The sequence below is a fragment of the Mustela nigripes genome, chromosome 13, assembly GCF_022355385.1.
Source record: "Mustela nigripes isolate SB6536 chromosome 13, MUSNIG.SB6536, whole genome shotgun sequence".
NCBI lineage: Eukaryota > Metazoa > Chordata > Mammalia > Carnivora > Mustelidae > Mustela > Mustela nigripes.
In genome coordinates, this window is record NC_081569.1 from 60,719,951 (window position 1) to 60,733,376 (window position 13,426).

The 13,426-nt window shown below is 50.7% G+C and overlaps 1 protein-coding gene across 1 annotated transcript in view; it reads right to left on the minus strand.

Moving 5' to 3' along the window:
• Positions 1 to 1,371: 1,371 nt before the first annotated feature.
• The window catches only part of EHD4 (EH domain containing 4), a 78,907-nt gene continuing 66,852 nt past the window's right edge, over positions 1,372 to 13,426 (minus strand). Inside the window, exons 5-6 of the mRNA XM_059372603.1 lie at positions 12,125 to 12,289; positions 1,372 to 5,464 (exon numbers count right to left, since the gene is read on the minus strand). Of these exons, the coding sequence (XP_059228586.1) occupies positions 4,928 to 5,464; positions 12,125 to 12,289 (702 nt within the window). The 3' untranslated portion in view covers positions 1,372 to 4,927. The remainder of the gene's footprint in view (positions 5,465 to 12,124; positions 12,290 to 13,426) is intronic.

Here is a 13,426-nt window from a genome sequence, read left to right on the forward strand (position 1 = left end):
TGTTAGTCAGTACCTAGTTTTGAGCTATCTGTGTGGTGAGTAACTAAGATCTCAAGTCAAACAGATTTAAACAACATAAAAAAGATTTAAACAACATAAAAGTCCCAGAGGACTGAAATGTCTGGGAAGAGGAGGACTTTAGGCATCCTAAAGTCAAAGAGATCAAAGAGGTTTGATCCAGCAGTTCAGATGATGCTTCCACAGGCCTGGACTCCCTCTGCCTTTCTCGATGCTTCCTTCATCTTCATGCTCCAGGAGTTGGTTGCTGCCAGCCTAACCTTGCTCCTCTACCCCCAGTAGCTCTGGGCAGTCCTCTCAATGCCATTGGTATTGTACTAATGAGTTCACTTCTCTACACTTCATGGTTCAGAGAAGAGAGAACACCTCTCTCAAGAGTTTGAAGAGGAATCTGAGGTGCATGGCTCTCATAGGCTTGAATTGAGCTACATATCCATTCCTGAACCAATTTTTGTGATGGGAAGGGGGGCAGGGAGGATGAAATACTTTCATTGGCTGAGCCAGTCAGGACCTACCCTGGAGAGGTGTCTATTTCACCCAAACCTTGTGGCTCAGAAACAGGGTGGGGAAGTAGGGAGTGCTCTGCAAAGGAAATTCTGGGTCTGAATCACCGCAAGGGTAGATGGGTGACAGTGGGGAAAACCCAGATGTCTGTTATGGGCCGGGGGTGTGGGGGGGTGGGTGACAAGAGGCAGGAGCAGTGCCAGCCACCAGGGGGCGCCAACCTTACCACTCCTGCGCCTTCAGGCGCAGTGGCTTGCCCCTGAGCTGGAGAGGAGGAGGCCGCAGGGATCCAGCTCCCTTGAATGTGCTCAGTGGTGCCCTTCCCAGCCTCACAAGGCCCCCAGCCCCCATGATTCCTTCCATCCTGGTCTCCAGTCATCCTCACCTGGGGTCTGCTCCCAGACCTGGCCTCTGCCCCCAGCAGATGGAGCTGCTTTCCAGCTCAAGAAGCCCCGCTTTGGGAGTCTCCCAGCCTAGAGGACATAGGAAGAGCTGGGAGTCACAAGGATAGCATACAGAAGGGGTACACCCTCCCCCCTAACTCCTCTGCCTCATTTCCATTAGATCCCTGCCTTACTTTTTTTTTTTTTTTTTTGGAAGATTTTATTTGAGAGAGCACAAGCAGGGGGAGCACCAGGCAAAGGGAGAGGGAGAAGCAGGCTCCGCACTGAGCAGGGAGCCCGATGTGGGACTCTATCCCAGGACCCTGGGATCATGACCTGAGCAGAAGGCAGATGCTTAATGACTGAGCCATCCAGGCGCCTCCCCACTCAGCTGCCCCTGGCCCCCACGCTTTACTCCTGAGACAACTGGGTCACTGGAAAACCAGAATCAATGGAGGAAAGGTAGTAAATTTTTCAGAAGTTTATTGATCAACAGATTGTGTCTTCTTTTTTGGTTTGACATTTCTAAACACGATTACAAAAAAATAGAAGCATTGTGTATTAACTGCATTGGCTAATGGACACATAACTTAACACTCTTAAATTAGGCCCGTGTTTACCTGAATAAACTCCATGGTTATCTGTCCTAAGAATGTTATTTCTCTGCTACATTCCTCAGAGGAAATAAAGAACGTCTCTGTTAACCGCTTTCCTTCTCTTCAAGGCAGTTTGCCTGGTCTACTACTCTGAGCATCATGAAGGAGTGTAACGGTGCAAAGTGGGGAGGTCCCTGTGGGGGCTGTCGGGCCATGACTAGTTTCTTAGCCCCCTGACTGGGTAGTGGGCTGCAGTAAGACATGCCCGGTGGGCGGGCAGCTCCTCAGGAGACCACGGAGCACGGCAAAGGGCTGTGGTCAGACGACTGGGGGTCAGGGCTCTGCGGAGGTTTCCCCTATGGGCAAATGGGGGGGGGTGGCATTAAGAAGAGGGCAGGAGGCATTGGCTTCTCCACACATGCTCTTTCACCCGCCTGGACATGCAGTCCCGTGATCCAGAATTTAACTCCTCAAAGGCCCACCACCGTCTTGCAGGAAGAACCACAGCTCCAGATGGGAAGACACTATAGTTGTGTCATGACGAGTGCTCCGAGGAGAACCCAGTCCAGTCCCAGAAAGGCGGAAGCCAGCTGAATGCATGCCCCTCCCCATTGCAGGGGGACCCCTGGGCCATCCCAGGGCACGGGTGAGGAAGGAATCCACGTAGGATGCTGGACTGGAGCATGAGGCTGGAGCAGGCTGGATGTCTGCATGTCGCCGTGAAACCAGAGGGTTTTGAGAGGTCTTGGTACACTGTTTCTTTGCACATTGGTTCAGGAGGGCCTCATCAGCAGGCTTCCAGCTTGCAAGCTGACTTTGGGAGGAGGAGGCTGAAACTGCTTTCCTCTTACACTCGAGGCTGTGGAGGTTTGTTACATGGGACCTGGGGCTGTAGAGTCAAGATTCTTCGATCTTCTTCTGTGGAATCATGGAGAGCATGGCGTCTCACAGTGCTAGGGTTTGTCTACCTCTGCCCTCCTGCCCAGCTTGCAAACTCTGTGGAGAGGCTACTTTTTAAAATTGGGGTGGTGTGGGGAGGGCAGTGCGGTCGGGCAGTGTGAACAGAATTCTAGAGGGCTCTGCTGTCCCCCAGCCCTGCTGCATGGGGAGGTAGGATAAGGGGAGTTTTGGACAGACTCAAGGAACTTGGTGCAGGACCTGGGAACATACAAGTCCCTATCCTTGGCAGCCATCCCTGAGGTTTTCCAGGGCTTTTTTTTCAAAGTTCTTAATCAACTTTTCATGATGAATGACTTCATGTTTTAAGAGAAGATGTTAAGAAAAATGGGCAAGGGATTTCCTTTTTTCTTTCTTCCTCAGTAGGGAAAGGAGGCAACTGCCAGATGTTCTGTCACCTGACAGCATGGGGGTGGCGATCACAGTGCCACCAGAAGTTTCCTTCCGCAAAGAAAGCAGAAACCTCAGTCTGCTGCAAGCTTTCCTATATGTCTCTGCATAGACAAAACTTGCCCATCTGCCTATATACCCAATGGCAAGTATCAAGAAAACATACTCACACAGTGTATGTATATGTATATCTTTATGTAGGATGACTGAGAAGAATTAAAGGAGCAGGATAATTCTCAATGGAAAATCAGTGAACCCTGGCATCTCTAAACCTTTGGATCAATGAATTCTCTCTCTTCCCTCTGCTTTGCCCTTTGGTGGACTCCCTTGTGGGCACACACTTGGGCAGTCCTCATGCTTTCATCAAACCATCTGCTTACATCATAGTACTGACATAGACCTTTTGGTTATGTTTCTGACTAATTTAAAATTAATTTAAAAGTGCTCATTAAGATTAAAAATCATATTATGAATTTACTTCTCTTAAAGTGACATTATTTAGAAAGTGAACTAGGGAGTGTGGGACTGGCCTCTGGATCAAAGCTTTCCCAAAATAAAAATTTTAAGTCTGCGTTTCTGCCCCCGATGTTACAGGGGAAATCAGAAAAAGAAAAAAAAATGTGGTTTTTGGAAGGCCTGGGCGGGACTGTAATGATTTCCTTCCCTTTAGGGCCCTGGGGCTATCCCTGTTTTGTGCCTCTCTTTTGTACTGCATGATTAATAATGAAGCGACTCCAGCGCTGCCACCCACAGACGGGAGTGTGGCAGTGAGAGTTACCTGTCTCTACCTCCGTCTGTTGGGCACCTGGGCAAGTGGACCAGAGAGCTTTATACCAAGACTCAGAGAGAGAACACTCGGGAACCAAATCCTGCCTTGTGATGGGCAGGCACCATATGAACTCACAGCCTTTTGAAGAAAAGGTTTCATATGAAAGATTCTGTCCTGTTTCTGTATAAAGGCTTTTCCTGTAAGAAAGAAAAACTGGACATAATAAAAATGCCAACTTTTTAAAAACTAAAAAATAGTGTCTAAAGCTAGAGAATGACCTTTTCTACCTGGCAGCATGGGGTAGGCTCGCCTTGTGTTCCCCTTATGTCCCTAGGCCCAGCACACAGCAGGCACCAAGATGCGGGTTTAACTTTAACTCCCGCCATTGACCAAGGAGCCTTGGGGAGGTGTCACCACACTAACTGATGGCTGCAGAGAACCATCTCTTTCCTTTATTGTGGTTTGGTTATGATCAATAGACTTTGCTACAAATTATTGGACAGACCAGTAAGAAAAGCCAGCCTTCAGACTTTGACATGACTTGAATACCAGAAATCTTGCCAGGGGCTAATAAAGTTTCTGAGTTCCAAATTCCAAACCAAATGTAACTCTGCGGGGCAGGGTCTGGGGTGGGTGGGGGAGCTCTTGTTGGATTAGTCAGGAGGATGCTGGTTATCAGAGATGCTCTCCCCTGGCCTGGCTGCCTGTCCTGCTTGAGCCTGCAGGGGTGGACGGGAGCAAACACAGGCACAGACTCGGTGGGGAAGCAGTCTTCTCTTTGGTAGACAGCCTGGAGAGAAGAGAAACCTTCTGTGCTGTTGTTTTCCACTCTCAATACAGCAGGAAATGAAATAAATAAGATCAACTTTGCTCCCTCCCAGTACGCTCTAAGGGACAGACAGGAGCCAAGGCAGATGCGTTGTGCTGTGTGGCCCAGCACAGTCTTGCTGGCTCTGGGAGGGCCCTCGGCTCACTCCCTGGGGTTGTGAAATTCTATCCAGCCCACCTCCTGCCTACGTCTCTCCAGCCTTCCAAGGACTCTTTGGTCAAATCTCTCCTTTTTTTCAACCCTTCCATCTCCTTATCCACCCCCTCCTTCCAACATTTGAATAGAAACTCAGGAATTTTAGAGGTGAAAGAACCTCATCTAGTGTCCTGTGTCTGCCCTTCTCATTCCACAGGTGGGGGAACTGAGGCACAGAGTGGGCGGTACTGTGGCCAGGGTCAGTGAGTCAGTGGCAGCACGGGCCTCGGGCCCTCCTGCCCTCATTCCCTACTGCCCATGGCCTGCCCTGAGAGCGGCCCGGCCCTCAGTCGGCCTTTGGCATGGACTTCCTGTGGGAGGGGGGCACGAGGTGGGGGGGCAGGCTGTTGGGCAGCTCGTAGCCGTCAAGCTTGATCTTGATGAGGTGCTTGGCCAGTGCGAACTCCTCTTCATCCAGCATGCCGTCACAGTCACAGTCGGCCAGCTTCCAGATCTTGCCCAGGACGCTGTTGGGCAGCTTGGATGTCACCATTTCCTTCTTGGCGTTGACTCCTGATATCTTGCCGTTGATGGGTGACAGGGTGTAGAAGAGCTCGTCGTAGACAGGCTTGTCTTTGGCCACAACCCACTCCTCCTCATCGGCGCCCTCCTTGGCGCCCTCCCCGTAGCCCTGGTTGAAGGGGCCCTCGGTGGTGCCGTCGAAGGCCCCGCCTTGCACAAGCTGTGTGGGCATACTGCTCTCCTCCTGGCTGATGAGGTTCATCAGGGACGAGATCTTGCTGCTCAACATGTTGTCCACAGCCTCAATCAGCTTGGGCTTCAGCGAGTGGAACCTGGTGAAGTCATAGTTCTCCAGCTGTTCCTGCAAGAGGATAAACCACAGAGTTGGTCACAGGCCCTCACTTCAGGAAGCAGGCAGGGAGAGGGAGGACAGCAGGCAGAACTGTCCTGTAAACAGACATCCCATCCCGAGGCTGCTCCGGAGCTCTCTCTCTATTTGCTGGAGTCCCAACATCTGAATCCACCAGATCCAGGATTGGCTTATGGAACAAGAAACAAGATGCAGGGAAGACAACAATTTTTTACAGCAACCAATCTTTGTCTGGAAGTCATGTGAGGGATAGCAGTCCCCCAAGGGCTTTCTGATACCCTTCCTTCAACCTTGCCTTTTTTTTTTTTTTGGTGCTCTAGAGATTCAACATTTTATTTTTTTTTTTTGAAGATTTTTATTTATTTGACAGAGAGAGAGAGATAGGCAGAGATACAGGCAGAGAGAGGGGGAAGCAGGCTCCCCGGCAAGCAGAGACCCAGATGCAGGACTCGATCCCAGGACCCTGAGATCATGACCCGAGCTGAAGACAGAGACTCAACCCATGAGTCACCCAGGCGGTGATTTTTATCCTTTTTTATCTTTTAAGGTGATCTAATGACACACTTCAGTTGATCTTTACAGCAATGCTGGGAGCAAGGAGGAGCAGGGGTGAGTAACCCTGTTGGATGCATAGCCCATGGGGTGTTCTGACAGAGCCAAAACAAGAGCCCATGGCTTCCTGCCCCTTGACGAATGTTCTTTTGTGCTGTAACATGAAGCTGTGTCAAAGGGTCTTTTTAGATAAAACAATTATTTAAGAATGTTGTTTTTGGATCAGTTAGAAAAAGTATTGTTTAAGGTACAATTAAGTAAAAGTTGAAACTGGTGAATGGGAGAAGAGTAGGGATTGGGAGGGTGAGTAGAGATCCAGCCAGTAGGGCTGAGTATCACTAGTCAGGGCAGGGCAGGGCTCGGCATCACTTGCCAGGAGAACGGGCCCATCAACAGGCAGAGCGGCAGGAAGATGTGCACAGCGGAGGGCCCTGGGACACAGCAGTTGCCCAACTCGGACAGGAGCCAACTATAGATGACACACAGGCTCTGTGGATGGTTCTGTAGAAATAGTCCTTCCTACCTTGGTTCTCCTTGGTTACTCTGCCTCCCATCCATCCGTTTATCCATCCATCCATCCATCCTTCATCCATCGACCCATCCAACATTTACTGGCCATTGGTATTACCAGGCATTGGTGTCTGGGGATTGGTATTACCAGGATGGGATGTCTGGGGATTACCGGGATTTGGAGTCTGGGGATAATATAATCATGAGGAGTCAGTCTCTGCCCTCAGGGAGCTAATGCTCTAAGAGAGGGAAAACATTCTAATATTTTTAGTTTCTGCCTATTTTCAAAAAGGGTTTGACTTAGCTTACAATGGAAAAATGATAACATGAAATAGAAGAGAGTCATTAGAAAAGGAAAAGCTAAGTAATTAAAGGGGAGAGGAAAGTACTATCACATCAGACTTCAAAGGTGAGAAAAGCTACCGCTCCTCAGAAGCCGTGTCTGGGGTCCTGGGGGGCACACCCTCTCATCGCCTGAGGGAAGAAGCCATCTGTTCGTTGTAAGAGACATGCTTTTTCTGAATTGTGAGAGTTACCTGGGGCTTTTTCTGATCTTTGAAAAATGTTTTCAACAACAGTTTTGCTGAATAAATGCAGAAAGTTCCAGATAAGGAAGTTTTTATATGGGATTTATGTGAAATATTTCTGTTAGGAAAATTCTAGAAGGCCAGCAAGGGGCTGTCCAGGTGTGCAATTTCCTGGAGATGAGGTAGGAAGACCCTTGAGTAAAAGAGGTTTCACTCAGACCTCACTGTTCTGGGCAGAAGTAATGTGATGGGCAATTGGTGGGGGGTGGGGGAGCAGAGCTTTGTGGAATCATAAATATCACAACTTTATTGTAAAAATTTGGGGAAAAAAATTGATAGATAAAATAAAAAATTTAAATCACTTACAATTCCATCCCCCAGCAATAACTTCTGCTAACTTTCTCTGGGCACACACTGCTAGCCATTTTTATAAATGTGTGCACATACACGGGCACATGCGCGCGCGCACACACACACACACACACACTTACACACACACACACACACACACTTTTTAACTGAAATAAGACCACACTGTTTGACAACTTGCATTTTTAAGAAAAAAATGTATCATATCTTTCCCTGATAATAATTGTTATAAACCTTATTCCTAAGACCCACACAACACTGAATGGTCCAGCCGGGCCATTCCTCATTTACTCTATCCTGTGTGGTTGGACGTGTTTCCACTGGAGAGTCAAAACTGTGGTGTCCAGAGGGTGCCAGTAGGACAGACATTCTGTGCTGTTGCTTAGAAGGGCAGCCCTGAGCTTCAGATGGACGGACAGAGTTAAAAGCTAAACAGCTCGATGGATGTGTAGAGAGGCACCTCCAACACTCTTCTCAGTAGCAAACTGTGACCCCTTCAAACCATGCAGGGCTGGGCTGGGCTGATACCCTGCGGGCAGCCTGTGCCCCGCTGAGAGCCGCAAGGTGGGGCAGGCCCGGTTTCTAAACCCCTTCCCATTTGTGTCACCCGTATGGTGCCCCAACACCAGGACTCAACAACGTTCCCGACACTTCAGGCTCTAACTGCCACTCGCTTGGTCAGCCAGGGGAATGGAGAAGAGAAAGCCCAGGAGGAGGAGAGCGGGCAGCCTACACAAAAATCCAAGTGCTGCTGGGGTAAACAAGTCTGGATTCCCCTGGGTGCACAGACACCTACCCTCCTGCCTCATGAATGAGCCTGAGTTCTGAGCACACACAAAGCCCCAGTGTCTGGCCAAGCAGATGAAGGAGGGTGGTGTCTGCCCGAACTTTCCACCCTCCCGCGGGGTACGTGCATTCAGACGGCAAACCTCTGGAAATCTGGCAAGGGGAAATGGCCACATAGTTGCAGGGATGGACAGGAAGTAACAGCAGCAGCCACCCCTTGCCTGGAGGGTGCAGAGGAAACAAACCCTATACTCTCATCCCAAGGCCTGACAAGGGAGTATGGGGTCTGAGGTAAACCTCTGCCATCTCTGCCCTCCACTGAGTTCCCTCCAAAAAGACATCTTTGTATTGGGTTGAATACACACTGGGGAATTTAAAGATTAACCCGTCAACAATTGCCTCCATGGAAGCCACCAAGCCCCGGATCCTGGAACTTCTCCCTCCCAAAGCACAATGGTCAGTTCCTGGCTGGGTCTTTGCTGGCCTCCCTCTTGCCCACTCACTCCCGGCATTCACCAGAAGCACTTTCCCAGTTTCCAGCTGGGCTGAGCAAGTGGGGAGGGCTCTGCTGCCCTCTGCTGTGGGAATGCGGCCAGCTGGTCAGCCAAACGGGGGGCGCATTCTCGAAGGAGGGAAACTGAGTCTGCGCTCCAAGGGGCCTTGCTCGTGTTCTCCTTCTCCAATCTGGACCCTACTGTGTGGTTAAATCAAATTCCCTCCCGGAAGGAGGCAGGGCAGATGAGGGCTACTTTACCAGCAGGTCACAGGCCTCTCTCAGCACCACATAAAGGCCTTCAATACATTCAGATCATTGCTTCCACTGAGTCACCCCAAGCAGTGTGGTCTGTGAGGACACAGGGAGGTCAGAGCAAAGCTGGCCTCGGGGAGCTCTCTGAGTGGCCCTCAGATGTGCAAAGATCCTAACAAAGTTCTCTCCCAGCTTGTGTCCCCACTGCCGTCCCAGATGTGGTGGATGAGAGGAGGAACACCTGTGCTGGAGGGGAGGTCAGATGCTCCACAGAATCCAAGACAATGGAGACCCTGGCCCCCACCATCAACGCCCACAAAGCTTCCTGGGTGACAGCAAACTAGTTCGAAGTATCAGGTGATAGTAAGCATCCAGGCCTGCTTTGTCTCCTGGGGAGTCCCTGAAGGGGCTGGGATGCTGTGGTCAGCACCTGGCCAGCTTCCCAAGGAGGTGTCCCCATCTCTCTACAAGCTGTGTGGGTGTCAGGGTGAGGTCAGGATCCCAGAATGTCACTACCCCCTCAGCCTGCTTGGATAGAAACACACACTAACTTATCAAGGAGCTCATCTAACTACACATGGGGCACCTGCTACGTGGCAGGGGCCAGAGATATGGTGGTGCCCAGGACATGGGTCCCTGGACTCCTGGAGCCTCAGGAGGGAGAGAATCACTGAGTGAATCAATGAATTACAAGGGAGCACAACAGCTGCTTGTTTGTTGTGCTGTTTGCTCACGGATTTATCCCAGGGGCCCAGGACAGTGCCTGAGACGGTACACTTAATATTTCTTGGTGAGTGAGCGAATGAACATGGGTAAATGGGGGGTACCCGTCAGGATGCACTCCTCGCTCCAAGGGCTGGGGGCCCTCAGGTGTCTGCTGATGGTGCTAAGGCCTCTCCTGAGATGCTAGTTAAGGGGCTCATGCTTCCTTGTCTTCTTCCCCAGGGACTGCCCCTCTGCTCCAACTCGGAGAGGCCTGGTTTCCTCTGACATGGCTGAGCCAAGGCTAAGCTAACATGGCTATGAGAAGCTCTGGTCGGGGGCACACTACCGGTGTTATGGGACTTCACCTGGGACAGGCCTGCGGGTCCTATAAAGGAGGCTTACAGTGGCTTTCTGCTGGGCTTGGCAATGCCTCAGGCCTTGGGAGCGGCCCCTTCTTGTGGGTGGGGTGCTGTGCTCGCTCAAGAGGCTAATGAGGCCATAGTGTGCACTGTGTTTTTCTTCATAGCTTTCATTACAATCAAGAAGCCAATTTCCCTTAAAAAAGATCTGAAGGATGCAAGGAGATCACCGTCCCTCAGTTTGGTCACGGGGTACAGGGCATAGCTGAAGGGTGTGAGGCAGACCCGCCCAGGAAGACCGCTCCAGAGGCCCTGCAGCCCTCCAATTAGCCATCCTGTGATTAAACACCCCCACCCCCCAATTCATCTTCTGAGTACGGGACTACCTATTTCATTTCTGGAAGAAAAAAAGGTGTTCTGGATTTATTTTGAAGCCAGCTAAGTCATACCTGACTACCTCCTATATCCCACATGCTCTTACCATCTTGAACCCTGCCATCTCAACAGTTAGTATGGCCCACTCCTATGCTAGTGTGTCCTTTATAGAAAGGGTTTATGCTGTGGAACTCCCCAGGGCCAAAGCTTCCCCTCTTGCTCCCTGCTGATCCTTGTCCCACCGCTTTGCCTCTCCTCCTCTGATGCTTTTCTGAGGCAGCCAGGCAGCTCGTCGGCCACCTTCCAGGGGCATATCTCCTACTGCTCTTCCTCTAGCCCCATCCTTCTTGGTGGCTTAGGGCAGAAGATGGTACCTGGAGGTCTCCAGGGTGTGGCCAGAAGCAGGGCACAGACTGCCCAGCCCCCCAGCCCCCCCACCCCCAGGGGTACAGTTCTCACTGTACTCGTAGGCTGGTTTTCTCCTGGGAGAGTCCTGTTTCTGAGAACCCACATCTCCATCAAATGTGGGAAGACAAGAAAGAATCCAAGAGGGCGTTGTGGTTTTTCTTTGCCTGGCCTGCCTCACTAGCTATGGGCGTCTGCGTTTGTGTGGCCTGCTGTTCAGGGAGAACAGTGGCCTCTGGTGCAGAGATGGGTCCTTTCTCTGGACAAAATGATGGTCAGTTTGGCTGACCATTTTTATTTAAATTCAATTTAGTTAACATGTAATACATTATTAGTTTCGAGGTAGAATTTAATGATTCATTGGTTGCACACAACAGCCAGGTTCATGACATCACGTGTCCTCCTCAATGCCCATCACCCAGTTACCCTATCCCCCCACCTCTCTCCCTCCTCTCCAACAACCCTCAGTTTGTTTCCTAGAGTTAAGATTCTCTTATGGGGCTGCCAGCGTGGCTCAGTCGGTTAAGCAACCGCCTTCAGCTCAGGCTATGATCCCAGGGTCCTAGGATCGAGTCCAGCATCAGGCTCCATGCTGAGGAGGGAACCTGCTTCTCCCTCTGCCTGCAGCTCTCCCTGCTTGTGCTCTCTCTCTCTGACAAATAAATACATAAAATCTTAAGAAAAAAAAAAAAAGAGTCTCTCATGGTTTGCCTCCATCTCTGTTTCTATTTTTCCTTCCCTTGCCCAATGTTCATCTGTTTTGTTTCTTAAATTCCACCAAGAGTGAAATCATATGGTATTTGTCTTTCTCTGACTTATTTCGCTTAGCATAATACCCTCTAGTTCCATCTACATTGTTGCAAATGGCAAATTTTCATTCCTTTTGATGGCTGAGTAATATTTTATCGTAGAAATTTACTTCTTAAAATGTGTCCCTTTTTGGTTCAATGTTTTGGGGAGGCAGGCAATCTCTGCTTTATTCACAGAAGCCTATTATCATGGATCACCGTTAGGAAGATGCATTCATTGCATTCTCTATCCTTTACTTTTTAAGAGGGATGTGGGGTAGAGGGAGAGATGGAATCTTAAGCAGGCTGCACAGCCAGGGCGGAGCCTGACGTGGGGCTTGATCTCACAACCCTGAGATCATGACCCGAGCCGAAATCAAGTTGGACGCTTAAGTGACTGAGCCACCCAGGCGACCTGTGTTTTCTATCCTAAACCATGAAACCCTCATGCGTACCCAGCAACCAGCAGACAAGGTGGTGTTGCCTCTCCGTTATACACCCATGAGGCTACAATGAGCTCCCAGTACCTGCATTGCCTTGACTTCTGGGAAGTCCCCGGCAGAAATCTGGTATTCTCGCTGCAGCTGAAGATAGATTTCTGGCAATCTGCTGATAAGCTCTCTCTTCTTGTTTTCCTTTCCAAATACGCTTGGCATCTCCTTCTTCAGGTGGCTGATAATGTAGGCATGGACCTGAAGGGGTACATGTCAGTAAGGACACGCTATTTAGAACTGCACCAGAGAGATACACAGGTCGGTGTCTTAAATGTATCATAACATGGAACAGGTGCCCAGCAGGACCATGGCCCTCAGGACAGAAGGGAGGGGATCGGGGGTGAGGGGTTGGGGAGTACATTATAAGCCTGCTTCTGGGTGTACAGAATGTGAGGTACATGAAAGATCCCCCAGTTGGCACTGTCTACAGGTGCCTAGAAAGAGGCCCCCCTGGCCCTCCTCCCGCACCCCCAGCTCCGAGTTGGCCTGGGTGTTGGGTTTGAAAGCAGAAGCAGAGGTGGTGCCTGGAACCAGAGGAGTGGTTGAGACTACCAACGGAAAGTGAGCAGAGAAAACCCCACCAAGAAGGACCAGGACGGGGAGTGGGCTGTGGCAGATAAAGGCTGTAGGAAAGGAGGGCCAGGAAAAGGGGACAACTGAGCTGGGCCCCAAAGACAGGGAGCACATGAGGGAGGGCTGCTGCCGTCCAGGAGTGGAGAGCATGGATGGCAGTGCGGAGGTAACACACTGTGGGCCGTATTTGGGGTGCTGTGTATGTGGCTGCGACACGTATCCAGAGGCAGGGAGGGCAGACTGCTGGGGGTGCCAGGAGCTGATAGGTGGATCAGAACGAGCCTCCGCTAACCTACTGTGATGCTAATGAGCTCCCTGCTTTGGAAGCTGGCCAGTGGTGTGAGGCCGGGGATGGGGGGTGGGGACTGACTTGGGCAAGGTCTTGGGCACAGTTCAGTTGTGCCTCTGAGTGGCTGTTCCAAGTCTGCGCAGGGAGCGAGCGGGATGGGTGGGGCCTAGGCAGAAAGACCTCAGTTCTGGCAATTAACCGGAAGACCTGAAGAAAGTTTCAGCAGGGCACCAGGAAATGAAACTGGAGGCCGATGCAAATGGCTGATCTGATGTAAATGGCTAGTAAGTGGCTAATCTTCATGGAAATCTGTGCCAAGTGAACAGGGAGATGGAAAGTCTTATAACCTCCCCATGGAGAGTTTGAACCCCAGGTTCTCTACAGATGGCACTGAAGTCCTTTCTGCACAAGCCCTTCCCACCCCAGCTGTGTGGTACCAGGCTGGATGGCGGAAGCTCCCACTGGGAGAGGGA